At 45.4% G+C, this 23,598-nt stretch overlaps 1 protein-coding gene across 1 annotated transcript; it reads right to left on the bottom strand.

Annotated features, from left to right (window-relative positions):
• Window positions 1-11: 11 nt before the first annotated feature.
• WDR3 (WD repeat domain 3) lies at window positions 12-23,551 on the bottom strand. Its single transcript, XM_005506254.3, has 26 exons — window positions 23,281-23,551; window positions 22,076-22,285; window positions 21,225-21,343; window positions 19,411-19,489; window positions 19,000-19,095; window positions 18,432-18,542; window positions 17,328-17,429; window positions 17,111-17,208; window positions 16,088-16,183; window positions 15,528-15,758; window positions 14,612-14,705; window positions 13,927-14,028; window positions 11,550-11,635; window positions 10,970-11,105; window positions 10,218-10,274; window positions 9,462-9,562; window positions 9,197-9,308; window positions 8,950-9,084; window positions 7,355-7,405; window positions 6,621-6,686; window positions 5,693-5,785; window positions 5,086-5,133; window positions 3,085-3,128; window positions 2,477-2,605; window positions 1,589-1,682; window positions 12-873 (listed from the first exon to the last, which is right to left on the bottom strand). Exons 1-26 carry the CDS (start codon window positions 23,449-23,451, stop codon window positions 718-720), a joined length of 2,817 nt encoding a protein of 938 aa, XP_005506311.2. The 5' UTR covers window positions 23,452-23,551; the 3' UTR covers window positions 12-717.
• Between the last annotated feature and the right edge of the window lie 47 nt (window positions 23,552-23,598).

Below are 23,598 nucleotides of genomic sequence, written 5' to 3'. Positions count from 1 at the left end.
GACGCCAGCCCTTTAATTTGCTCCCGCAGATTTTATTCTCTGGAAAAAAAACATATCCTTTGAGAACTGACACACGGGGCAAGGCAGTTGAGACTTTACTGGAGAAACATGAGGACAAAACTCCATGAAAAAAGTTGTCTTATAAATCATATATAAATATGCCTTTAATAGAGTGTAGCCATGTTTTTCCCCATCCCACTAAAAAGCAAGTGGCTGTAGACCAAGTTCTCATGCTTTGGCAGAAGTCACATAGCTTTGCCCAGAGGCTCTAAGCACAGCCACAAACCACCAGCAGGTATCAAAACAGCATAACATCTCACCAGCTGTCCTCCCTGGATAGGGCATGGTCCCACAGGCAGTCCATGTGCTGGATTCAGTCCATCCAGCTAAAACACTGCCAGAATGAGCCGACCTCTTCCGTAGGAGAAATCTATTCTGTTTCAAACAGGCATTCCACTGGATGAAAAGCATGGGCCTTTGACAGACAACTCAGAAACAGTTCAAATGTATATATGTGCAGCAGGCTGCAGAGTGTTCATCTCAGAGACAAGCATTCTGGGTCGGGGTTATATGCTGGGTTGTGCCACATGGGGAGGGCACAGACTTTGTCCCAGTCACCAAACATCATCACAGATGTTCAGCCACAAGAACACTCCCATGGCCAGCACTGAGGTTACATGACCTCATCCAGGTGCTCTGGGTCTTGGACAGTAAATGCTAGAGCACTGCAAGGATCATCTTCTCTTTCTTCTTCCTCTTCCTCTTCTTCTCCTCAAAACGGTCAGTAGCATCAGCAAAAAATGTCACATCATCCTTGGCCTCGATTTCCCTCTTCAGGTACTGGAGCCCTGCCATGTTGAATCCCAGGACATCCTGTAGAGATAGACCAGCACCACACTGTTGGGCACATCTCAAACCTGAGGGTCCTCTCAAGCAGAGGGTCCTGCACTGGCTGCCCTCTACTGAGACATGATAAAAGCAAGACAATCCAGAGAGATAAATAAAGCAGCATTATTTAAATATCAGCTTCATCTGAGTAGGAGGACAATCAGTCCTGCACTATATTCTCCACAGTTCTCTCTTCAGAACAGCTATAATCCATTGTATTTTCTGAAAGACAATTTGCTGGCAGACACCAGAAGTTGCCTCTGAGAAGATACCAGCATAGTCTGTGTTATTTGAGGGAGTATTAGCCCACTGAAATGCCCAAGAAAACTAAAGAGTTTATTTACCCCCTACATATTCAGAAACTAGCAAGCCAAAGCCCAAAAACAGGGTTCTTCCAAAAGATGGACCCAATTTCAGGTACTGTTCAGTTAAAATTTGGTCCATCTTTTTAAAACACCTTGTATATACATCAAAGAAAACCAAGAATAAATGAGGAAGCACGAGTGCAGGATCATCACTGGCTAGTCTCACATCAGGAAGAACATAAGGAAAATGCAAACCTGTTTGCACAGGAGGAAGGTGAAACACGCTCAGACCCCTAACCAACTTTCCTACTGGACACCACAGACAACATGTGCTTCCAGATATTGGTCCATCCTGTTATTGCAGATTCTGGCAAAGGGGAGGCTGCAACACTCACCCGGGCCTCACTGACTCTGGAGATGGTGGTTTTCTTCAGATTTTCTATCACTGTCACCAGCATATGGTTGCTTGTGATCTGCCCAAAATGTATCCTGGGAAGAAAGCAGACAATGTATTGCAACATGATTCTTAGAAACATCAGACAGCCCTTCTCCTGAGCCTCTGTATATCCTAGACACAGGACTTTTTTTAAGTCAGGCCTCCCCAGACCAGACAGAAATAAGTAGATTTATCCACAAAAGCTATTATCTCAAGTTTCTCTTTAACATACAGTGGTTCAAGGGGAAGGTCTATCTGAGGTATGCTCTGAGGGCACAGGCTTCATAATGACTGTGCCAGTGAATGGTGCCATTTCAGCCTTGATGCAGGATCTTTCATACCAATGAGACTTGGGGGACCAAAACCAGCAACTCCATCTGGTCACATCAGCACCCTGCACCTGATCAGTCCATTCCCACACACCATTTGCTGCAGGCTGCAGTGACTCCACATCGCCTGCAGAGATCACATCTTTATTCCCAGTGACGCTTCCCAAGAGCTTCAGACTCAGAGATGTATGAGGAAGTCCAAATTATCCCCACACTCATATGCTACATTCATTCACAGCAAACAACATCATCTTTTCAGCACAGCAAACAGGATTTTTCCCCAGCTCTATGCTGTCCGAAAGCACGGTCTCACAGTGCAGGAGCAAGGAGCACCTCTCTGTTCACGTTAACAGCACAAAGTGAGTCCACAACATGGACCAGCACGAGGGGCCCAGAGGAACCAGCACGTCCACCACTGACCAGAGAGACCTGTCAGGGCTTCTTCGCATCCAGGTTCTGAACAGCAACAGCAAATGAACTAAGACTGGTAGATCAGTCTGGGCAGATGAAAGACTCACTTGAGCAGGAAGAGGAGAGCTCGGCACAGGAGTTCAATATCTGAACCCAGGTGAATATATTCATTGAAGAGTTTGAGCAGGTCAGGGACGTAGGAGAAGGGCAGCACCAGGAGAGACTCTTCCAGCTCACTAAGGAGAAGGCAAAGGGACAGAACCATTAGTCTCAGCTGCTGCACTGCTATAGATGAGTAGGAAACACTTGCCTTGGTACAAAAGCTGTGCTAAGCGTTCAGCACTGCTGGTCTGTGACTGCCCACAAAGAACAGTGCAGCTGTATGGACTAGAGCCCCTGCCAGCAGACATCTTCTGGCACAGGGAGCAGGCACACAGTCTTGCTTACTCAGCATCCCCAAGCTGCTTTTCACATATATGTGCATCTCCAAGCAGCTAACTCATATACACAAGCTTCATCCAGCACTCCCCATGAAAGGAACAACTTCCCCAGCTCCATGCGTGCTCTAAAAGAGGCTGCCAAGGACAGCAACCCCAGACTCTCAAGCTTTGCCCATACCCAGCACAAAAGACCACCCAGGACCCCTGCCAGTCCCAGGCCAGAAATCCAATATTTGGTCACAAACCTGTTCAGCAATAAGGCTCTTGGGACTCACCTCGACTTGACCTTCTTGAAAACTTCTAGCACATATGCAGAAGGCTGTAAGAGAGGAAAGACACCAGCTCTGCATATCAAAACACATTCTGGGATAAATATGTGCCTTAAGATCCACTTCACCCAGTTAAAAACACAACCTAATCTTCTGAGATGGAAGAGGAAACCCCTTCAGCTTCAATCAGCTGCCAGTCTGGCAAGTTCTCTCTTCACTAAACATAAACCCAGCCTTCTCAGGATAATCTAAATTGGTGAAGAATATTGTGGAAAATCCAATTTATATTCAACTAGTTAAATTATCTCATATTCAGTTCAATGAAGCCTGTACAAACTGGATAAAAAGCTTGGGGAAACAGACAAATTATACATATAAAACCTTACACAAACTTATTTCCCAAAGACTTAATTCCTGCCACTCCTGTTTGTCTGTTGAAAATGCTTGGTAGATGCAGACCAGAGCTAGGAATTGCCAAATAAAAGTGCCTAACTACTAAGTCATAGGATTTCAGCCACTTCTGTTCAGTCCATCCAACTTATAATTAAATATACCTACAATGATGGAGGAAGGGACAGAAGGGCTCTTCTTGTACAGTGATTGCAGGTGGTTAGAAGGAAGACAAAGGGCTGTTTCATCTGGCATTGACATACTCCTCAGAAAAAAGGAGAATGAAAACACAAGGGGAATTAAAAATGCAGTCTAGGAGTGTACATTGGAACAAACCAGGAAAACCAAAATAATTCTGCTCAGAGTGGTGGACTTTTATTTATTAATTAAATCCGTGCATCCATATGTGTGTATTTTGTATAGTCAAAAATTCTCAAAGTTTAGTGAGAATTGTTGTGTACTAGCATGACATAAGCGGGTAAAGGCACCAGCTCTGGCTTGCAATACCTGGACATTTAACAACCATACAGAACCTTCCAAATGTAAATTCTTTTTGAATAGAAACTGAATCAGTTAAGTGCTGTACCAATGCCACAGAAATAAACCCTGGTAGCTACAACACAGCCCTGCCTCACTCAGAGCTGCCCTGCTGTGGTTACAGCTGCACAGGCAGAGATTTAGGGTGAGGAAACCTTCATGTGCTTCTAGGTCCTGCTTCTGGTATCAAGACAACACAGCAGGTACATTGGGACAAGGGTTCTACAAGCAGAGCCAGCCCCTCCCAAGAAATAGATTAAGAGACTGTCAGTACATGAAGCATTTTTGTTCATGGTCTGACATACTGAATGGTCATCGTGGTCAGTTCACCACATAACAGGACATGTCGTAACTTGCAAATATGTTTTTACCCAAAGGCCTATCACTTGGACATTCTTCCAGGACTTTGGAAACAGGTTCAAATTCCCTTCTTCGTACAGTGGGATTCAATCAAAAGTCACTCACCTCCAAATAAATTGCTAGCTACTGAGCCATAGGATTGTCATTTGCCCCTGTTCAATCTATTTACTTGCAATTAAATATGCATGTATTCACAGAGGGAGAGAAGAGCTCTGCAAGTGCTTGCTAACGTCACATGGTGAGGGGCACAGCGACATGGGTTCTTAATTACACACTCTAGTGGATGCTCAGATATTTTGTGTAAGATGGCACAGCTCCTCTGGAATATGCTATAGCCTGGCAACTGCACCCTCCTGACAGCAAGAAGATGTGCCCTTAGGCACAGGAAAAGTTTGAACTAGCTTTCCCTTATCTCAGAGAACACTGTAAACTGCTGGCTCATGGTAAGGTAAACGATAAGGTCATGCCTACAACCAGAGTTATGCTTAACCCTCATGGGGTTAAACTTTGGTAACACACATGCAAGACATTGAAAAATAAATACAAAAACCCCAAATTGTATTCGCTCTGCACAAGCAGAAGTGCCAGGTTTTCATTTCAAGTTGAACCACATAGCTCTCCCTCCCCACAGCAACCCAGTGTTTTGGCTCAGCCAGCAAACCAAGCAGCCCTGTTCCAGCTGAGAATGTCCCATGGCCTGTGGCCTGGGCATTCACTTACTGTAACGTTTCCATAGGCACGGAGGATGGGATTGACAGGATAGGGAACCTGAAGACAAAGAATGGGTTAGAACAAGGCAGGAGTGTGTGTCCAACTACATATTCCCAGAGAAAACTTTAACCCACAGTAGAAGAGAGCTTTTATCAAGCATCTTCCTGCAACTCCTTCATTTCCACCCTCCCCAGAACATCACTGAAGGCTTCATTTGCAGCCACCAGACAACCTCATTCTCAGACACATATGACTAACTCAGACATATATAAATTTTCTTCCACTTCTTGTCACTTTTCCCACTTATATCACGGCCCCTTGTTTAGCAAGGAGTGTCGAGCTGAAGGCAAAGAATAGGCTTTGGTATGAATTTGCAGCAGCATGCTCTCCCAGGGACAAAACTTACATCCTACTGTGACCTGAAGCATAAAGAAAGAACATACCACTAACCATGCCCCAGGGCACAGTGCAATCTTGTTCTCCAAAAGATTTCATCAAATCTTTGCTGTGTCCAGCCGCCCTGATTTTATCTGCATGCTGAGCCTTTCCACCCAGATGACAGAGCTAGAAGGACGCACTCGCACACTTGGGACTAGTTAATTCCTCAGTCTTTTACCTCTTTTCCTGCAGCTTTGCATATGGCCTTGTGTTCCTTCAATTTTGCCATCTCTTCTCTATACAGCTCGATAGCTTCCATGATCTGCTCAGCCTGTGCAGCATAGGAACAGCACATCAGTGACATCAGACAAGTTAAAGGAAAGCGCAAGTCCAACAGGACAAATGGGGGGAGAAGCAGGTGGGCTGGCACACAGCATCACAGAACATCTCGCTCATAAAGACAAACTCTACTAGACTGCACCACCACCTTGAGCACATCAATCATGTCCTGAAGATGTCACACACCACCCACATTCCCCACTGCCCTGCGCGCTGTGTGCTGCAGCTTCAGTTGTTGACATTGAACTCCAACCCCAGCAAGCAGAGCCCCTTTGAGGCACAAGTTAGGGTTGGGCCATTCTCGCTATCCAGATGAAGGATTTACCCTGTATTTACAAGAGCACTGGACTGTTGAAATCTGCCAGCCACGACATTACCAAACCCCACACCTTCCTGGGAAATCTCCTGCCTTACAGGCACTGCAATACATCTCCACCTTCCACAGATGCCAAGGGGACTGAGCAACCCTTAGGGGAGAACATGGCAGACTGCCTTGTGCTCCTTTTGGCTGCAAACCCCAAAGGGCAAGAGCAGCCCCGTCTGTCTCACACACGACAGGCAGAACAAGCTGTATAGAGGAACCTCACACCTCATTCTCTGGAGACATCTTGTGAGGAGATAATTGTTGGTGCGTGACTCTCCAGAGTCAGACCCCTCCCTGTTGGCTGTGGAGCAGGACAGACTGTCTTGCAGGCAGAGACAACCTGCCCTTATGTGACAGCACAGGTTACTCCACTTCAAACTGATGCTCCAAACCGATGACCAGCCCCCCTCCTTCAGAGACTGACAAGGCACAAAGCAATGCTGTCAGACCCACACAATCTTACCGCTTTGATGGTTTCAATAGTCTTCTTTCCTGCCAGCCCTGTCTCTCCTTGCGTCTCTCCAGCCACCTACAAAATACAAAGTTTGCAGCTCCCTCCTTCTGCAGCTGATACACAGGCACCCCTGCACACTTTCACAATGCATACTAAAAAAAGAACATCAGCTCCGTTCCCTATACTCATCATGTATGTGGGGAAATAGAGGATTTCCCAAGTGCACTGCTCTTCCTCAGGATCAGAGGCACTAACACTGAGCTCTGGGAGGCAGATAAACAGCTCTTCTTCTGCCCACAGAGGCCCAGTGATCTGACCAGCGTCAAAACAATCAGCAACACAACCCAAGCATCTGAGCAAGAGGGATCAGGCTTCCCCACCCATCCTGCACTACATGGACATGGAAGCAGCTGTCAGAAGGCAGCCCAGCCTTGGTACAGAGCTGGTGTGGACATCAACTAGGGAAAGAGGAAGGGCAACAGCACAGCAAAGTTTCAGTGTCCACAGCTACTGTGTAAGCAGTCTGGCCAGCTCCACACCATCTCCTGAAGTTGTCTGTAGGAAGCAGCAGAGTCAACTGCATCATGGAGGAACCACAGCTTCAGTGGCACCTTCCCCCATGGACCTCCTCAAAGTAGGAAAATTATCAGTCTTCTCTGACACCTCCTCTGTCTCTCTTACAGAAATAGTTATTCCAGACTTTGTATAGTCAGACCGACACACACTCAGATGGTGCAACTCACCACAGGCTGCTCTTCCTTTGCCACGCTGTCTTCATATTCTGCTTCTCTTTGCTGCAGTGCATAGAAACACAACATATTAGCACAGGCAAGCTGGCAGCGAGCACGGGTACAAGTCTCTTCCAGACTGCTTGAGCAAGGGACCAGCAGCTCATGCAGCACATAACAGGATAAATCAGCAAAGATCAACAATGCCCGTGTAAAATGCACACTTGTCCCAACCCCACAGAGAACTCCAGAATCTCCCATACAGAAATCAAGGTATCTGCTCTGTATGCAGGAACAGCCCTTAGCCCACAAAGCTGAGAGAGAGCTGCAAGTCAGCACCAGACCTTCCACGTGGTAGCACAGAAGAAACAAGACTAGAAAAATCCCAACGTTGGTCCCAGCCTGCAGGAGGAAAGAGCCTCCTGTCTAGTGTCTCTCACATGAATAGGGCCCCATCAGCGTGTAATTCACTACTGATGCATTCTGCCCACCTTGTTACTCAAACTTGACCCACAACACTTTTTTGGCATCTGGAAAAGGAGCTGTCTCTGTCCTTTTACCACCATCATTCATATCACCTCAACCACTGGGCATCACGATACTGGCTGTGTCTCACCCCTGCGCTCTGAAAACAGGCTGGGACGAAAAAAGACATTACTGCAAGTTTCTCAATCACTTATTCTTCTGCATGTTTCTATACCCTTCCCCCATCGTGCTTTGAGAACTACTTTAAAAAGGGGAGACAGAGCTAGAGTCCTCTGAGGGACATGGTGAAAAAACAAGAGTTACAAATTATTCCAAGGGCATTTCCATTTGGATACGTGGAGCAAATGCTTCCCCCAACTCCAAGAGTGCTTCAAGCACTGGAACAGGTGCTCACACAGCCTGGAAAATCCCCCTCCTTGGCAATGTTAATGAATCAAAGCAACTCTCTGAGCAGTCTGATACAGCTTTAGGGTTATCCAGCAGTGAGCAAGGGGTTGGACTAGATATCGCCAGAGTTTCTTTCCCATCCAAGTTCTCCTGTGAGTCTATGATTCCTCACAATATGTGCTCAAATGGAGTAGATGGGGCTTCTTCCAGCATCCCTGAGTTCTGGGGCCTGCTATCAAGACAGGACTGACCTCTCACGGTTAGAAAAGAGGAAATCAAGACAAACTGCATTTAATAGGAGCAAAGCTCTCCATCACTCCACAACAGCCACCTGCTGAACTGGCCCCAAAGCATGTTTGAGTTGAAAAGAACGCAAAAGCTTAAGAGAAGCTCAAAGGATGTAGCCAGCAGACCTACAGAAAAGCACAGCTATAGAGGAAAGTCTGGGAAGCAGAAGAGAAGCGAAGCAGAGTCAGACAGACATCTGCAATGCAGTACAGACAGAAGAGGACCAGCAACATCTGTGGTGCCATCCCCAGGCAGCTAACAGCAACAGTCTAATCATGCAAAAGACGGCAGTCAACCCTGGGCACCTCAACACCAGCCTGTGGAGGTAGTAACAAGCAAGTCTACCAAGCATGGAGCCAGACTCCTCCGCAGTGAAAAATGAGAAATCTGCCTGCTAGGGAGAAAACAAGTCTGGAAGTTGTCTTTGGCATGAAGAATGCAACTCTCACCATCTCCCTCTCCTCTTCCAAAATAAGTGGCTCCCTTGTCCTTTCCCAGAGGCGCAGGGACTTGTCATGGGATGCTGACACTACGTAGTCTCCATTGGGACTCAGTGCCAAACACCATACCTCCTGGTGATGTCCCTGCATGGTGGACAGAAGTAAGACATGAACACCACCCAGCTCCCAGCCCCTGAGTAAAGTACTGCTCATGCAGGCATAATGCTTCCTGTCAACACTCTCTAAAACTTCCTACCTCCAGTGTCTGGATGTGTTCAAATTTATCTGCATCCCACTGCTTAATCTTGCTGTCCTTCCCAGCTGTGAAGAACAGATGGGATTTCGCCACAAACTGCAGATACATCACACTGGAAGGGAAAAAGGCTCAATCAAATTCATCCACTTGGGAAACACTGCAGACTTCCCCCCATTGTATGCCAGACAAAATGGTCCTTGCTGGATCACAAAACCTTGGAGGTAAGATATCTCACAGCCCAGAGATGCTGTAGGATTTGACTGACCTGTCATCATGGGCAAAGAGAGAGCGATGACAATCCCCAAAATCCAAGCCCCAAATCTTCACATTCCTGTCAGCAGAGCCGGTTGCAATTAGAGTCCCATCCTACAGAGCAACAAAGAGAGAGGAGGGAGTGGGTAGCTGCCTGGCAGCCCCACGAGGAATTACTGTTGAACCAGTGCCTGGCTCCTGAAACTTGCCTTCTTGATCCTTCCACCTCCTCTCACCAGTTGGCTCATGCTTGTGGTACTGACAGCATCCTTAGTCTTTTCTGAACCTCTGCAGGCATTTAAGACCTTAGGTATATCTTGACATTTTTGACTTCCAATGAGCCTCCTTCCAAGGACACCCCAGAGCAAGATGCAGCCCAAGAATTAACAAGCACGAAGAGGCTGCTCCACTTCAACACCTGCTCTCTGCTCCCACTGACAAAGAGTTCCTCTCACACAGTTCAGAATTTCACAAGAGCAGGCTGTACATTTTTGGATAAGTGTATGGAACCCCCACAGCATTTTGATCTCCACTCACTCACAAAATGCCCTGATCAGTTCTGTTTTGACCACTACTCCATGACCCCTCCCAGTGAGCACAGGACTGTGGGATAAGGAGGGGCTTGCTATGTCGCATCAAGAAACGGCTAAGTCAGGAGCAAGAAGGTGACAAGCAAGCATTATCCTAGAAGCCTTGCTGCCAGCAGAGGTTCTTAGAGTCATCCATATCACCATAGTCCCACCTCACATAAAGCCTCAATGATACTTACATAGGAGATGTCCATACACAGCACTGGCAGCTTGTGTCCATATAGAGAGAGGAAAAACTGAAGCAGAAGCAAGGTACAACAGTTAGACATGCTGGACAGAGGTGTGCAAAATTCTCAAGTTCCAGGCTACTTCTGCTCTGCCTCAGGAGCTCTGTCTTTCTAGCACTGCCCCACTTTCATTCTTAGCCCAACCACAGCAGCAGGGCCATGATGCCAGAACCGAGATGAGGGTGGAAGTACTCAAGCAAGGTGAGTTAACTCTGGTGTTGATCACCACTGCCTGTGGCGTTTATCTCTGTTTCTCTTCGTGTGTCTGTCAATGCTGCTCTGTCCCTGTGTCATTCCCTAATATTCACGTGCTAATACGCAACTCATAAAACCAACACATACTGCTCTCAGGAAGATTTTCCTCCCTCAGGCTTTGACTCTGCTATGCCCTATTTAATGACGTGTGACACATCCATCCCCACCCTCGCAGTGCCTTGCGGCTCTGAGTACCACCCTGCCCATGGGATTTAGAGTGAACCTTGTCACCCAGCAGTTTCACAACACTTTCCAGATGAAAAATGGATCTCCTCCCCAGTGTGGGCCAGACATGGTTCTGTCAGGTTTGCTAGTAAACAGGCACGTGACCTGGGATGCATGGTCTCTCTTTGATTCTCACTAATGTCCTACAATAAATATATAACATTTCCTGACAGGCTACAATTACATCATTCTTGCACAGCCTCACAACCCATTTGGTCATGTACCTTGAGTGTGTCAACGTAGAAAATCTTCACAGTGCAATCCAGTAAAGAGACAGCCAGAAGTTTCTGGTTGGGGCTGTATCGCACACAGAGAACATCTTCATCCAGCTGCAAAACACGCACATGTTTCATGGAAAGCCTGGCAACAAGAAGAGGAAAAAAAACAATTGTTATCCCAAAGAAACAAGTTGGGAAGAGGCATGAATACAACTCCCACATTGCACACTGGAAAAACAAGTTAATTCTATTATAACACGCAGAATCGCATTTCTCATTAGGACTTGAACAAGAATAAGCACAGCACTGTAGGCGGATAACATTCACCACTCAATTTACTGCTTAATGATCTGGATGCCCATCCTGATTAGAGGCTAAACTCACAAATAAGAGACCAGAATGTGGCAAGTGCCCTTCCCCAGCTAAGCTCAGACCTTCACAAAACAACGCTGAAGTCACACTCTTCTCCATGTGTTCCACGCACATGTCATGGACACTTTTTACAGTGCACAGCAAAGGCCAAAGCATCCATCACTGACAATGGAAACTGCAGCTGAATGTAGTCTAGAAAGGTTTATTTTCTTACCTTTTCTGAATACTGCTCTCATCCTTCACAAGCTCAAACTCCCAGAACTTGACACATTTATCAGCACCTCCTGTCACAACGCCACGCTGCCAGGGAAAACAAAAATTTATCATGAAACTGGTTTTGCTAGAGCCCAAAGAAATTCTACAGCAAGAAACTGTCAACACACAAGGAGGTTTTTGAAATGTCCCACATTCTTACAGTATTAATGATTACATGGACACCACCAGGAGCACTTGCTCTGGCTGAAGCATGCATTAGCCATTGGCTGAGTAACAACCATTTCAAAAGCTCAAGGAGGTCTCAGACAAAGACTCCCAATGGAAATCAAGGCACGGACTTAAACTTTGGGACTGAAAGCAGTCATCTCAGCTCTAGGTAATGATGTGCTTGCATTTTGTGGGCAAGTTGACACTCTCACTGTTACTGGATCACACAACACCTTACCAACACCACAGCCTTCTAAAGGAAGAACAGTTCAACATTATCCCTTTTACATTAAGAATACGAGTAAAATCTATCCCATATATTTTAATCCATAGGGTGAACGAATTTGAGGCAGGTTATTACTTGCTATGGTTTTGATTCCACTAAAAACCACTCCATCTTCTAGTGCAACATAACCATGTAAGAAGAATAACAAAGGCATACAAAATAAACAGAAGAAAGTGGAAAGTGACAGAAACCAGTATATACCTGAACTGTGGTAATGGAGCAAAACTAATACAAACAAAGACACAAACAGATTACTACAGCCTGGGTGGTTAGGCCAAATAGTGTGTGTGCATGTAAAATGGAAACATTAAAAAAAATAAGTCTTTTCAGTAGTTCTGACCCATTTCTAGAGGGAAGTATGAGACTACTAAATAGCAATGCTCAGTAAACATTCCTCATCTGTTGTGCCGAGGGAAAAGCCATGTACCATAATCACGTGACAAGACAGTGATGAAAAACTGTTCCAAAAAACTCACAAGGCTGTCAAAAAGCTACCGACTACCTATGTCACGCATTTATAAATCAGTGGTTCAGATCCCCCGAATCCAACAGCACAGCAGAATGAGGTACTCTCTAAACTCTCAATGCCCATTCTCAGCAACTTTGAAAATACTAAGGGAGATCCAGGAAGAAACTAATGTAACACTGGAATTCAGAGTAAATGGGCAGGCCTGTAATAAGTAACAGGTAACTGGAGTTTCCATCAAACAAAGTGAACTGAATATGGAGAAACAAGCTCCTGGAAAATTAATTTGACTTGGTATTATCCTTTTCCTTAAGATTAAAGATGTAGTTGATAATAGTAACAAGTGTTGCTCATGCAAGGCATGCCTCTTGGTCTTGTGTTACACTTTCATTACAAAACCAGGACAATATAGTTCAATAGAGCACATATTCCGTGGATTAAAGACTAGCCAAGAGGTTTCAAAGCTTAATTTTAAATGAGAGATACCTAATAACTTGACACTATGCTGCTTATAGATTTTACAGATTATCAGAAAAATAACCAATTAATTGTATCTATATAATGTCAGAGCTATTCAATCTATCTGAAAAAGACCAAAACATTGATTTATCCATTAGGAAGCAAGGATCTAAGCCCCACAGAGATGCCTTCTGCAAAGCAGTGCCCCAAAATGGGCTTTGAGGGACATAGCAGATTATTATCCAACTACATGGTCTCACTGCAGAGCTATCACCAAAAGAGCTAAGTCAATCCTTGGACGGATTCAAAAGGCCCTGGTATATTCCCTATCACAGAACATACCCAGATCCTGGGGTCACCAGCAAAAAAAAACACTACAGTAACTTTAAAAGTACCATGAGAAGAATTTAGAGCCTTGAAAACACATCCTGCACTGACAGAAGTTCAGCTTCATGATCATCAGATAGATGGGGAAGGTGATTTGGTCATTCCACAAGAGTGCAACACAAAGAAAAAAACATCACTATGTTATGAGACCTTTAATCCAGCAGATAAAGGAGCAGAAAATTTAACAAGAAGGATAAACAGCCACTGCAGCAGGTTACAAGGGGCTGAAGCTCTCCACAGTTGGAACACATCCACAAGGTAGGTATTGCTGCAAACATGGACTCCACCAGGGAAGTCCAAGTGTTTGCAATCATGCAGCAGCCAGATGAGGTGATGAGGATCGCCCCACCCAACCCAAAGACTCATTGCCATGTGCCACACAACTCGACAGATTTCATCAGGCTGTGCATTTATCCACAGCTGAAGTCCTTAGATGGTATCGGCTGCATCCTCTGCATTCCCAGATAAGAGGTTCCCATGTTCCTGTAAGTACTGCAAACACGGCACTATAGGAAGGAGCTACATGAAGACACGCACAACAGGTGATACTTAGAAAGGTGGCTGAGTTACCTGGTCTGGTGAAAGAGCAATGGACCACACCGCCCCATCGTGAGCATTAAGTGTCTCCATCAGACTCCCAGAAGCCAGGTCATACAGCTGCAGCTTTCCTGTCTGGGAAGAAAGACACACTAGAGGACAAATCAGCCCCTCTGCCTTCAAAACACACTTCAGGAACACCTTATGGAGTGTTAATCACATCTGCAAACAGACCTGAGCCTCAGAGGCTAGGAAGGTGTCTCAGGAATGGCAAAGAGAAAAACAGCTCAAAGCAGACAAGAGGCAAAATGTCCGAGCTACGAGAGGTGAAATTCCAGCAGTGACCAGGCCTTGCTGACAGGCAAGAAGGGCCCTTGCTCCATTTGTGGGCTCTGGGCTGGACACTCATTTCTAAAGAGCACCAGCTGAACCCTGCCAGGCCTTGACAGCTCTGAGCACAAGAGCGCTCCTGACACCCATCTCCAAAACAGCCAGTTTCATTAGATGGCTGTTATACACAGATGCCAAAGTTGTGGTCTCCATCAGGGACTTCCCAAAGCTCTCCCCAGCTGTCCATGTAAAGCCACAGAAGCCACACAGAGTTTGGGAACAGAGCAGAACCTCTCTCTGACAGAGATATTTTTACACCTGAAACAGAGTGATGCAATGCATTTTCTGTAAGGCCACCTTATCTGGAGTGCAGAAGGACACTATTTACCTTGGTGCCAACGATGACCTGCCGATCTCCTGGGACAAAGAGCGAGCAGAGTGCATACTCACAATCCATTGTCCGGATACACTGCAAGGTTGATCTGTGAACAAAGGCAGAGCCCAAAACCTCTTATCACTCACAAAATCTGGCCCACCAAATGAGACATAGTCCAGAGTGGCCTCTGCCCACAGCTGTCTTTTCAGCTGGGGCCAGAAGATATACCACCACTGTGCTATGACCCAAATGCTATCTAGCATTACCGCTAAGAACATTTTCCACAAAAAATAGGTCATTACATAGTTTGCCATCCCAACTTATTGCTGTTATGAGCAAGGACATAGCTCCTGTTCTCCAACAGCAATTCCTGTCGTTCAGGAGAGGAGGGAGAAGTATAAGACAGCACACTCAAAGGAAACAGCGCATGAAATCACCAGCACACAGGACACACTGGAACAACACCCTAGATCAAAACAGTAGCCTATTTAGTCTTATACTATATCCTTCAGATAAGATGCCAAGAAACCCACATGTTCCTTAAGGAACAGGCAGTAGCTAGTTTAGGGTAACAGTTAGTAGCTCTGTTAGTAAGGAAAAAAAAAAGAAAATACAGTCTATACTGGACTGCTTCATATGACCTTTACGTTAGAGATTTGTTTTTCCGTACCTGCCACTAAATTTAGCCTCAGTGCTGCTTTACAGCATCAAACTCAATGAGTTAATTATGCAGTTTTACCTCTATAGCTTCTCAGTTTGCCTAATAAGTGAAAGAGTCTTGTATTTATTTCCTTTACTTCATTCACTATTTTATATTTCCCCATTGGCCTTTCTTCCTTATCACAGCCTCTCTGAACACAGCATCTCTAAGTTCTGGGAGACTGACACACACACAGGGTGAGGGGACTGACACAGCTGGACTGCGTACCTGTTCCAAATCTTTATGGACTCTGCAGCTGCTGAGAGAATGGCAATGTTGTCGGAGCTAAAAGCCAACGTCCTGACATCACTGCGGTGGCCTCCAATGGTTATCTTGGATGCACGGACAGCCTGTGGGACTTGTGCTGACAGGTTCAGGTGGTACAACTCAACGATGTTGTTCTGGAGCAGCAGTACAATCTTCAGCTCTCCTTTTGGAGAGAGAATCAAGTCAAATGACCTGTTTGATTAGACAAAATCAGAGCTGTACACAGGGGTAATAAGACAAAATGTAGGCATGATCAAATATCAAGAACAAGTGATAAAGAGGAACATAGAATGCAGGCCACAAATAAGTGCACAGTAAGCCACAGAAGTGTGCAAGAAATGAAGCACTTGTGGAAGATGAGTGAATGGACTAGAGATCATGGTAGGCCTCTCCCCAGCTTCAAGCTGAACAGGTGTCGAGGGGAAAACTTTTTCTACCTCTCCCTATACTGAGCTGTGCAGAGCTCTCCTCAAGTAGCTGCCTAACCACAACTCAGCCTCAACAACAGGCTTTCCACTCACTTGATTTTAGAAGAAGCTCTGATGTTAGTGACCCGCTGAATCTCCTCCTGCAGGCTCAGCTCCACAGTCCCTTCAGGCTCCTCTTCAGAGTTCTGTCTAGAAACATCAGATAACGGAGGAGAGTCAAATAACCCAGCACAGCCAACCCAAACTAACACAGAGATGGAGAATGACAAAAGAAAATCACTTAGCCTGCTGAAAACAGCTGCCTTTTTATCCTGTGGTGCTAACTACATTGAAGAACAGGGTGACACAGTGAAGTTCATGGTGGTATGCAGACTACTAAAGAGACAAACTTTCCTAAAAAGGGCAATCTTCTCTGGAGCCAAAGCACTCGAGAAAGGTATTTTAGAAAGATCAATACAAAACAGAAAGCTGTGTTTGAGAGGGAGATCGGCTTCTGCTCATCTCCTACCACTCACTCAAAGTCCTCAACCACTGTCAAAGTGGATCTCCAGATTTTGAGGCCCTATGCTTCAGTTTTCTACCCTGGAGCCAGACCTCTCCACAAGGGCTGTGTGAGTCATCTGTTAAATGCCAGGATACTGAGAGACACACTTAACAGAAAGTAAACATTAAGAAAGCTCTCACCTGTATCTCTACCTGCTGTAAAACAGGAGATGAGGTATCAGAGTCACTAACTTCTCAGACAAAACTCTCATTCCTGCATGTCCTGTCAAGGTCTTTATTTGATGTATGAAGCAGTGTAAATATGAATGTGAGGTATAAGTGAGTAGCTCTGAAAAACCCATTTTATATCCATTCTTTTGCACACACTAGAATTTATTTTTTTTTTCTTTTTCAGGGGGAAGACTCAAAAAGAAAGGTATTCAATTAGTCTCTGAGAGTAGTGTTACTCAGACAAGCACCAAGGATGCACAGGAACAGTGACTCCAAAATACAACAGCTAACACAGCATGATCAGTAGCTTGGAGTTCAACCACTATGCCATGCTGCTGAATGGCTTTTCTAACAGCTATCTGGACACAGACAGCATCCAAATACATCCAAACGAATGCTTACTTGGCTTTTTTCTTTGCTTTCTTCATTTTCTTTTCCAATTTCTTTTGGACTTCCTCTTCAGAAAGGACAGAGAACACTTCCAAAACAGCATCAGTTCCCTAGAGACAGAGCAAACAAAGTCAAAGGCACACAAAGCCCTGGCTGGCTCTCATAGAAACTATCCAAGGTCTCTGATAGCCTCCTCTACAGCTCAATAGCAGAGCCCCCCATTACTTACATGGCAGGCCAAAACCTTGCCCATTCGGTCTGTGCCAAGAGTAACCACTCGGTCTCTCCCTTCCCGCATGATAGATCCAACTTTGCTGCACTTTATGAGGCGCTATAAGGAAAGAAGGAGCAGAACTTTGGTATGAAAGGTCAAGAGATCTTCTCAAGCAAACTCAGAAACCTACTGGCAAGGGAATTCAGGAGGAGAAGAGGGGGAAATGAACCTACAGGGTCCCGATAGAACAGCTAGCAAGGATAATCTTGGGATGAAACAAGCATTTGCATGAGCTACAGGCTCACCCCCGCCATATTTTGTTGCATTTTAACTGAAAATAATCAACAGCCTTACTGGAAGAATAATTTTATTGAAAAAACATAGCCATTTATGAGACAGAGCTGAATTTTTATGCTACAAAAGCAGAAGAGCTCAGTTCCTCTGTCAGAAGAGGCAGAGAAAGTGAGAATGGAAACTCTTAAACAGGTGGCTGAAGGGAGAGACATCCTCTGGAGAGGAAGTTGGAAAAGTATTTAACAAGGTCAGGTATCTACCATAACTACAAGCAGTCTGAAATTTGAGCAGAACGCCAGAAAGTTCCACTGGAAAAGCAGATTCAGTAAAGTCTCCACTAGCAGCACAAGTGGGAATGGCTTTCCACAATCAAATCTCACACCATATTTCATTGTGGTTACTCTGACCTCTCAGCTTGCGCTACTGACCTGCAAAGCTGAGCAACAGCACTGAACTCAGCCACTGCCAACCAGCTAGTAATTATTTTATTCCTTTGTTGTTCAATGAAAGAACTCTGGTAGCACTGCCCAACTTCAAACACTTGCTAGTCCCCCAAAACCGAAGGCAAAGAAAAAGCTTTCAGTGGGGAATTATGTGTATGTGTCTTGGCACACGTAGTTCTGCTGATATTCTCCAGGTAGATGGGACAGCAAGACAAGAATTACCACATATTCCCTAACAGGCTAAATATGACACTCAGGGTATAAACCAAATACAGAGAAGCAATGTGTTGAGTGACCCAAACTCCTCCTGGCTCTGCAAGCAGCATCATGCAAATGGGGTTAGCTACACCACCCCAAAGACAGCATGGAAAACTGAGCTTACTTCCTCAGGATGTTCATCCAGCTCTAGGGTCTCATCCTCTTCAGTGTTTTCTTCTGCTCCAGTTGAAGACCCTTTGCTTTTCTTGGATTCTGGCTCATCAGGGTCTTTTACCTGTTCACAGATTGAAAACTCAGAGGAGTACCTTAAACCATTACAGTGTTCTGGTTTGTATCACACTTCATTTCCCTGGATGAACAAGTGGTTAGTGTACACAGCAACAACGGAGCGGCCTACAGCACACCTGCAGGCCCCAAACACTCCATGTCTGAACCCTGTTTATCATCCACCCACAAGCCTGTCTTCTCTAGCCATAAGCCAGAAGGTAGGAAGATCTGACACGCTCTGGAAATCTTGTTCTGGGAACACTCGCAGCTTCACTTGAAAGCTCAAAACACAAAAACAGCAAAGCCTATCCCAAGAGCAGATTCTGGACCCCTCAGACAGGAAAGACACTGCTTTGGCTCTGTTTCCCAAAACATCAATCAGATTCAGCATGTTCCAGTCCCATTTTAGTCCAAAGACAAGCAGCTGGGCAAGACTGTGAGGAGTTACAGAGGGAATATCTTACCTCCTGGATGTACATGATATCCCATACTCTCAGCTCACTGTCAGCACTCCCAGTGATCAGACGCTTCTCTTCAGATATCAAAGCCATCCCCCAAACCTGTCCAGAGGCACAATGTGAGCAATTGGTTTATGGTTCCTTCTTAATTTATTTAAATGGCAATCAAGAAGGTATTCAATCTAGCCACGACTTCCTCCGGGGACATCTGTATTGGAACTGTCACCCACTGCATGTTGATGACAGCTCCTGGAAAGTTTGGAAGTTTCTCCTTTGCTCATCCCTAAAGCCTAATGACAAGCAAAACATATCGCAGTGACAGCTTACAACTCCTGAGAGCAGAGAAAGCACAAAGTGAGCCATGGCATGTAATCCAAATCCCCTCCACTCCAACAGCTCCCCACACATCCTCTTTACCTCGGTACGGTGTCCAACCAGAGTCTTGAAGCAATGCTGAGTATCCAGATCCCACCATTTCACCAATGTGTCTTTGCCGCTGAAAAAGAAAAGCTCAAGGCATTAAGAAAGATTGCCAGAGCTCACATGCTTAGCAAAGTGGCAGAAATACAAAAAATCTAAAACATGCCACAACATCACAAAGCAGCTGCTTAGATACTGGATTTCGCAAGCTCTGCACGGACAAAATACAGGAATACAGAGGTGCTGCAAAAAAGTATCTAGCAAGCCACTGAAAACTGCTTCCTCCTCTGGATTCAGCCGCAAACCCCAGCATCACACAGCCTCCTTTCTTGCCTATTTAGGGTGAGAACAACACTCTTTACTTATGAGGACAGCAATGAGTGCAAATTGCCAATCAATCCTAAAGCTGTCCCCTCGAACTTCCCTCCACACTCTCAACCTGTGCCATGCCCGAGCATGGACCAGGCTGCAAGAAAAGCAGGTGCCTTCCCTTTGAGCAGTAATTTGGAGCTGCTTCTCCTAACAGAGAATTACAGCTGCTTCAGTCCTTCACAGCCCTCACATGATTACATCTCCCTGAAAACACAATTCTGGCTCTATTATGCTACTCCAATACTATAAGAGCACCCAAGAAAAGTACTTTGAGCATTTATACAGATTCTTTCAGTACATCCTACAACAATTAATACTTTTTTTTTTTTTTTATTTTGGGGTAACTTTGTTGGAGACTATATTCCTCAATAAATTTCAATTAAATCAAAATATAAAACTTGTTCCATTCGTAAGCTCCCTGAGGAGAGAAAAATTCTGCTTACAGGTGATATTTGTTGTTAATCCATCTCTTCTGTTACATAGCATCCAAGGGTATTTGTAAACTGGACATAAGAAAATGTCTCAAAAAAATCTGTACACAAAGGGCTGCCACTGACTGCTCAGGGAAAAAAAAAAAAAAAAAAAATCTAAAGGAAGCAAAACTTTGCATCTCCAAAAAAACAGGATAACATCTCTACCCTGTTTTTCTTAAAAAGAGAAAAATTCTTATCTCAATTTAACTACTGAGAGAATTAAAAATCATTTCTAAAGTTGACCTGCAAAGACCTGAAATTGCATTAAGAAACAGGCACCATCTACCAAAACAACAAAACACTACTTTTTCCATTTGAAACAACAAAATACACAAGAAATTTTTTCAAATTTTACACTGAACTGATTGCATGCACTTTTCTATTACATTATTAGATGACACATTAATAAATAAAAAATTATTAGCTGATATTTCAGCAATAGTATCTTCTGTTAACCATTTATTATTAAAGGGATACACTCAACTAGCAGTTCACGTTGAATAACTAAAAACCAATTAAAAAAATGTAGCATTTTTCAATAATTTACTATAATCACAGGTTACTAGGAAGCAAATTTTCTGTCACTTTGCTGTGTGAATTACACATACAGAAGGTACATATGCTTAATTTTTCAAGATAAACAGCAAAAAGGTCACAACCATAATGAATATATTATCACTATTCCTTGTTACAAGAATTCTAAATTGCTGTATTTAACACTAAGCTAAACCTTTTTCCAAACACTGCTTTTCAGGATAATCATTTGGGTTTCACTTACCACATTTGGATCCACACACCAGACTTAAGTATGTGGATGCGACAAAATCATATTTGAAGATGCTGCTGATTGTGAGATATCATGAGTTAAGAAGGAAAACACAAATGGCTGCAGCACCTAGGATGTCTAAAACGCAAGTAAAACCAAGGCTGCTTTCCTGATTGAGCACTACACTTAATCTGGCTCACCTGGTGACCAACAGGTTCTTCTCCTTCAAGAAAAGGACTTGAGTAACAGCATCCTTGTGTCCTCTCAGCCGGTAGAGACCACTCTCGTTGATGACATCCCACACAATGACATCTGTGTCCTGGAAGACACAGCAAATGCCAAGGGACTGACATTTGTCTCTGCAGAACCTCTACCTCTGCTATGAGATTGAGAAGACTACCCCAGAGCACGCTTTCTCACTCTGAATTTGAACGCCAAGGAAGATTAAGGCAAATTAGATTCCTTCCCCAAAGGTACACTCAGATGAATCAAAGCACCTCTGCCCTGGCTTGAGTCACTTTTGCTACTTCTGACCTCACAAGCTTCTTCACCTTTAACAGCTCTGCTAATACCCTACTCCTGCCCTGCAGCCCCTGCTGCTCTCCCGGCTCTGGGCTCCCCAACTCCATTGCTGTCTTGCAGCCCTAACACTTCCCACTGTCATCCTCTGGCTACAGGCACTTAAAATACCAAACACTTCAGTGCACATCAGCCTTCTCATGGAACATCTCTAAGAAAGGGCTTGTCTGCCAGACCTATAACCTGGAACCTGTTGCAACAGGACAAGGGGTAATGGTTTTAAACTAAAGGAAGGGAGATTCAGGATAGACATGAGGAAGAAATTGTTTACAGTGAGGGTGATGAAACACTGGCACAGGTTGCCCAGAGAGGTGGTAGATGCCCCATCCCTGGAAACATTCAAGGCCAGGCTGGATGGGGCTCTGAGCAACCTGATCTAGTTGAAGATGTCCCTGCTCATTGCAGGGGTTTGGACTAGGTGACTTTTGAAGCTCCCTTCCAACCCAAACTATTCTATGACTCTAACCCTCACCTTTGAGCCAGATACCAGTCGTCCACCCAGATGGTCATACTGCAGGGCTGTAACTGCAGCTTTGTGTCCATTGAAAGTGATATTTGCTTCTCCACTTAGGAGGCTGAAGACACGAATTGATCCATCTTCATACCCAACAGCCAAGTGCAACCCATCCGGAGAGGGGCAGAGGTAACTGACCTCCTGCTTGAGACCCTTAAGGATAAGAACCTGTGTTTTTTAGGAGACAAAACACATATAAAGTGGATAAATGGCACGTCAGAAGCAGATACCTACAGAGCAGAAAGAATACACTCAGTTTTTCAACTGACTTCCAACTAAGCACTTCTGTCTCTTTAGAAGTTCATTTTTTCAGCTTTCTGTGCTGAATACAGCATCATTAGCCCCATTTTACAAAGCTGACAGCAGCTAGGATTTCTCATAAACAAACAGGAAACTGGTGCAGAATGAAACTTAAAACTTAGAAGCCCAAATTTCTGCCCCTGCATTTTAAGTGCCATAGAGCAAGGAACATTGTTTGAGAGTGAAGTATGAAAGCTTCTTCCTGACCCATCCTCTTTTGCTTTTTCAGGTATAGGGCACAGCTGCTTTTCCACTGACTGCATAAGAAGTTGAGAGTGATAAAACACCTCCAAACAACATGCCAGCAGTCACCACTGCAGGGGCCGTAAAGCAAATTCTGAATTCAGTTTGTGGTGGACAGCACTACTTACAACGACTTCAGCATCTGACAGGAAGAAACATGCCACAAAGCCAGTCCTTAAGTTACAGCTCACAAATCTGCTATAGGATACAACTTCCACATTGGAAGCCCAGTTTCGGAGGCAAAATACAAACTCCGCATGGCTGTTTCACCCTACAATTCCCTCACAGCACTACTGTGGTCGCCAGGTAAACAGTGAACAACTTTGCAGTCGCTGTGGCAGTAATTGCTCCTCCCCAGCTATGGAACCAAAGGTGAACCTCACCGGATGGGCAGTGAGATTCAGCCAGGGCGCACCCAGAGCTGCAGAGTCGCACCACAGGCAAACCCCAGGCTGTGCCCAGACCACAGAAAAGGGGGGAAGCTGGGCGGCGACAAGTCCCTTAAAACGCGACCCACTACCACAGACAGCTTTGCTCCAGGCGGTCCGAAATCGTCCACCACACGCACACACCCGCCCCTCGGCTCCTCTCAGCCCGCCCCGGCAGGGCCCCGGCCTCACCTTCTCTCCTTTCCGCGTGTCCCAGACGAAGACGTGCTCGCAGGCGGGCACGGCCACGTAACGGCCCCGCTCGCCGCGTAGAGCCACGAAAACCGCGTTGCCCCTGGCGCTGGCCACCAGCCCGAAGAGCGCGGCCGGCTCGTAGCGCAGGTACTGCCGGGTGAGCCCCATGGCGCCGCGGGGGGACGCGCTGAGAGCGGCAGCGACCGCCGCACGTGCCGAGCGCCCGCGCCCTCCGCCGCGGCCGGAAGCGTGTCGGAGCGGGCGGGGAGAGCTCTTGCCGGAAGTGAGGTAATGAAGCCGGCGGCTGGGAGGCCC

The sequence above is a fragment of the Columba livia genome, chromosome 1, assembly GCF_036013475.1.
Source record: "Columba livia isolate bColLiv1 breed racing homer chromosome 1, bColLiv1.pat.W.v2, whole genome shotgun sequence".
Taxonomy (NCBI): Eukaryota; Metazoa; Chordata; class Aves; order Columbiformes; family Columbidae; genus Columba; species Columba livia.
This window is presented reverse-complemented; position numbering and strand designations above follow the sequence as displayed.

Excerpts from the sequence above, each read along its gene's own strand:
- WDR3 (XM_005506254.3), bottom strand. The coding sequence starts at position 23,451 with ATGGGGCTCACCCGGCAGTACCTGCGCTACGAGCCGGCCGCGCTCTTC. Across the intron at positions 22,286-23,280 it reads ACACGCGGAAAGGAGAGAAG|GTTCTTATCCTTAAGGGTCT; the intron begins GTGAGGCCGGGG and ends TAAAAAACACAG. Across the intron at positions 1,683-2,476 it reads GCTCTCCTCTTCCTGCTCAA|GATACATTTTGGGCAGATCA; the intron begins GTGAGTCTTTCA and ends CTTTCTTCCCAG.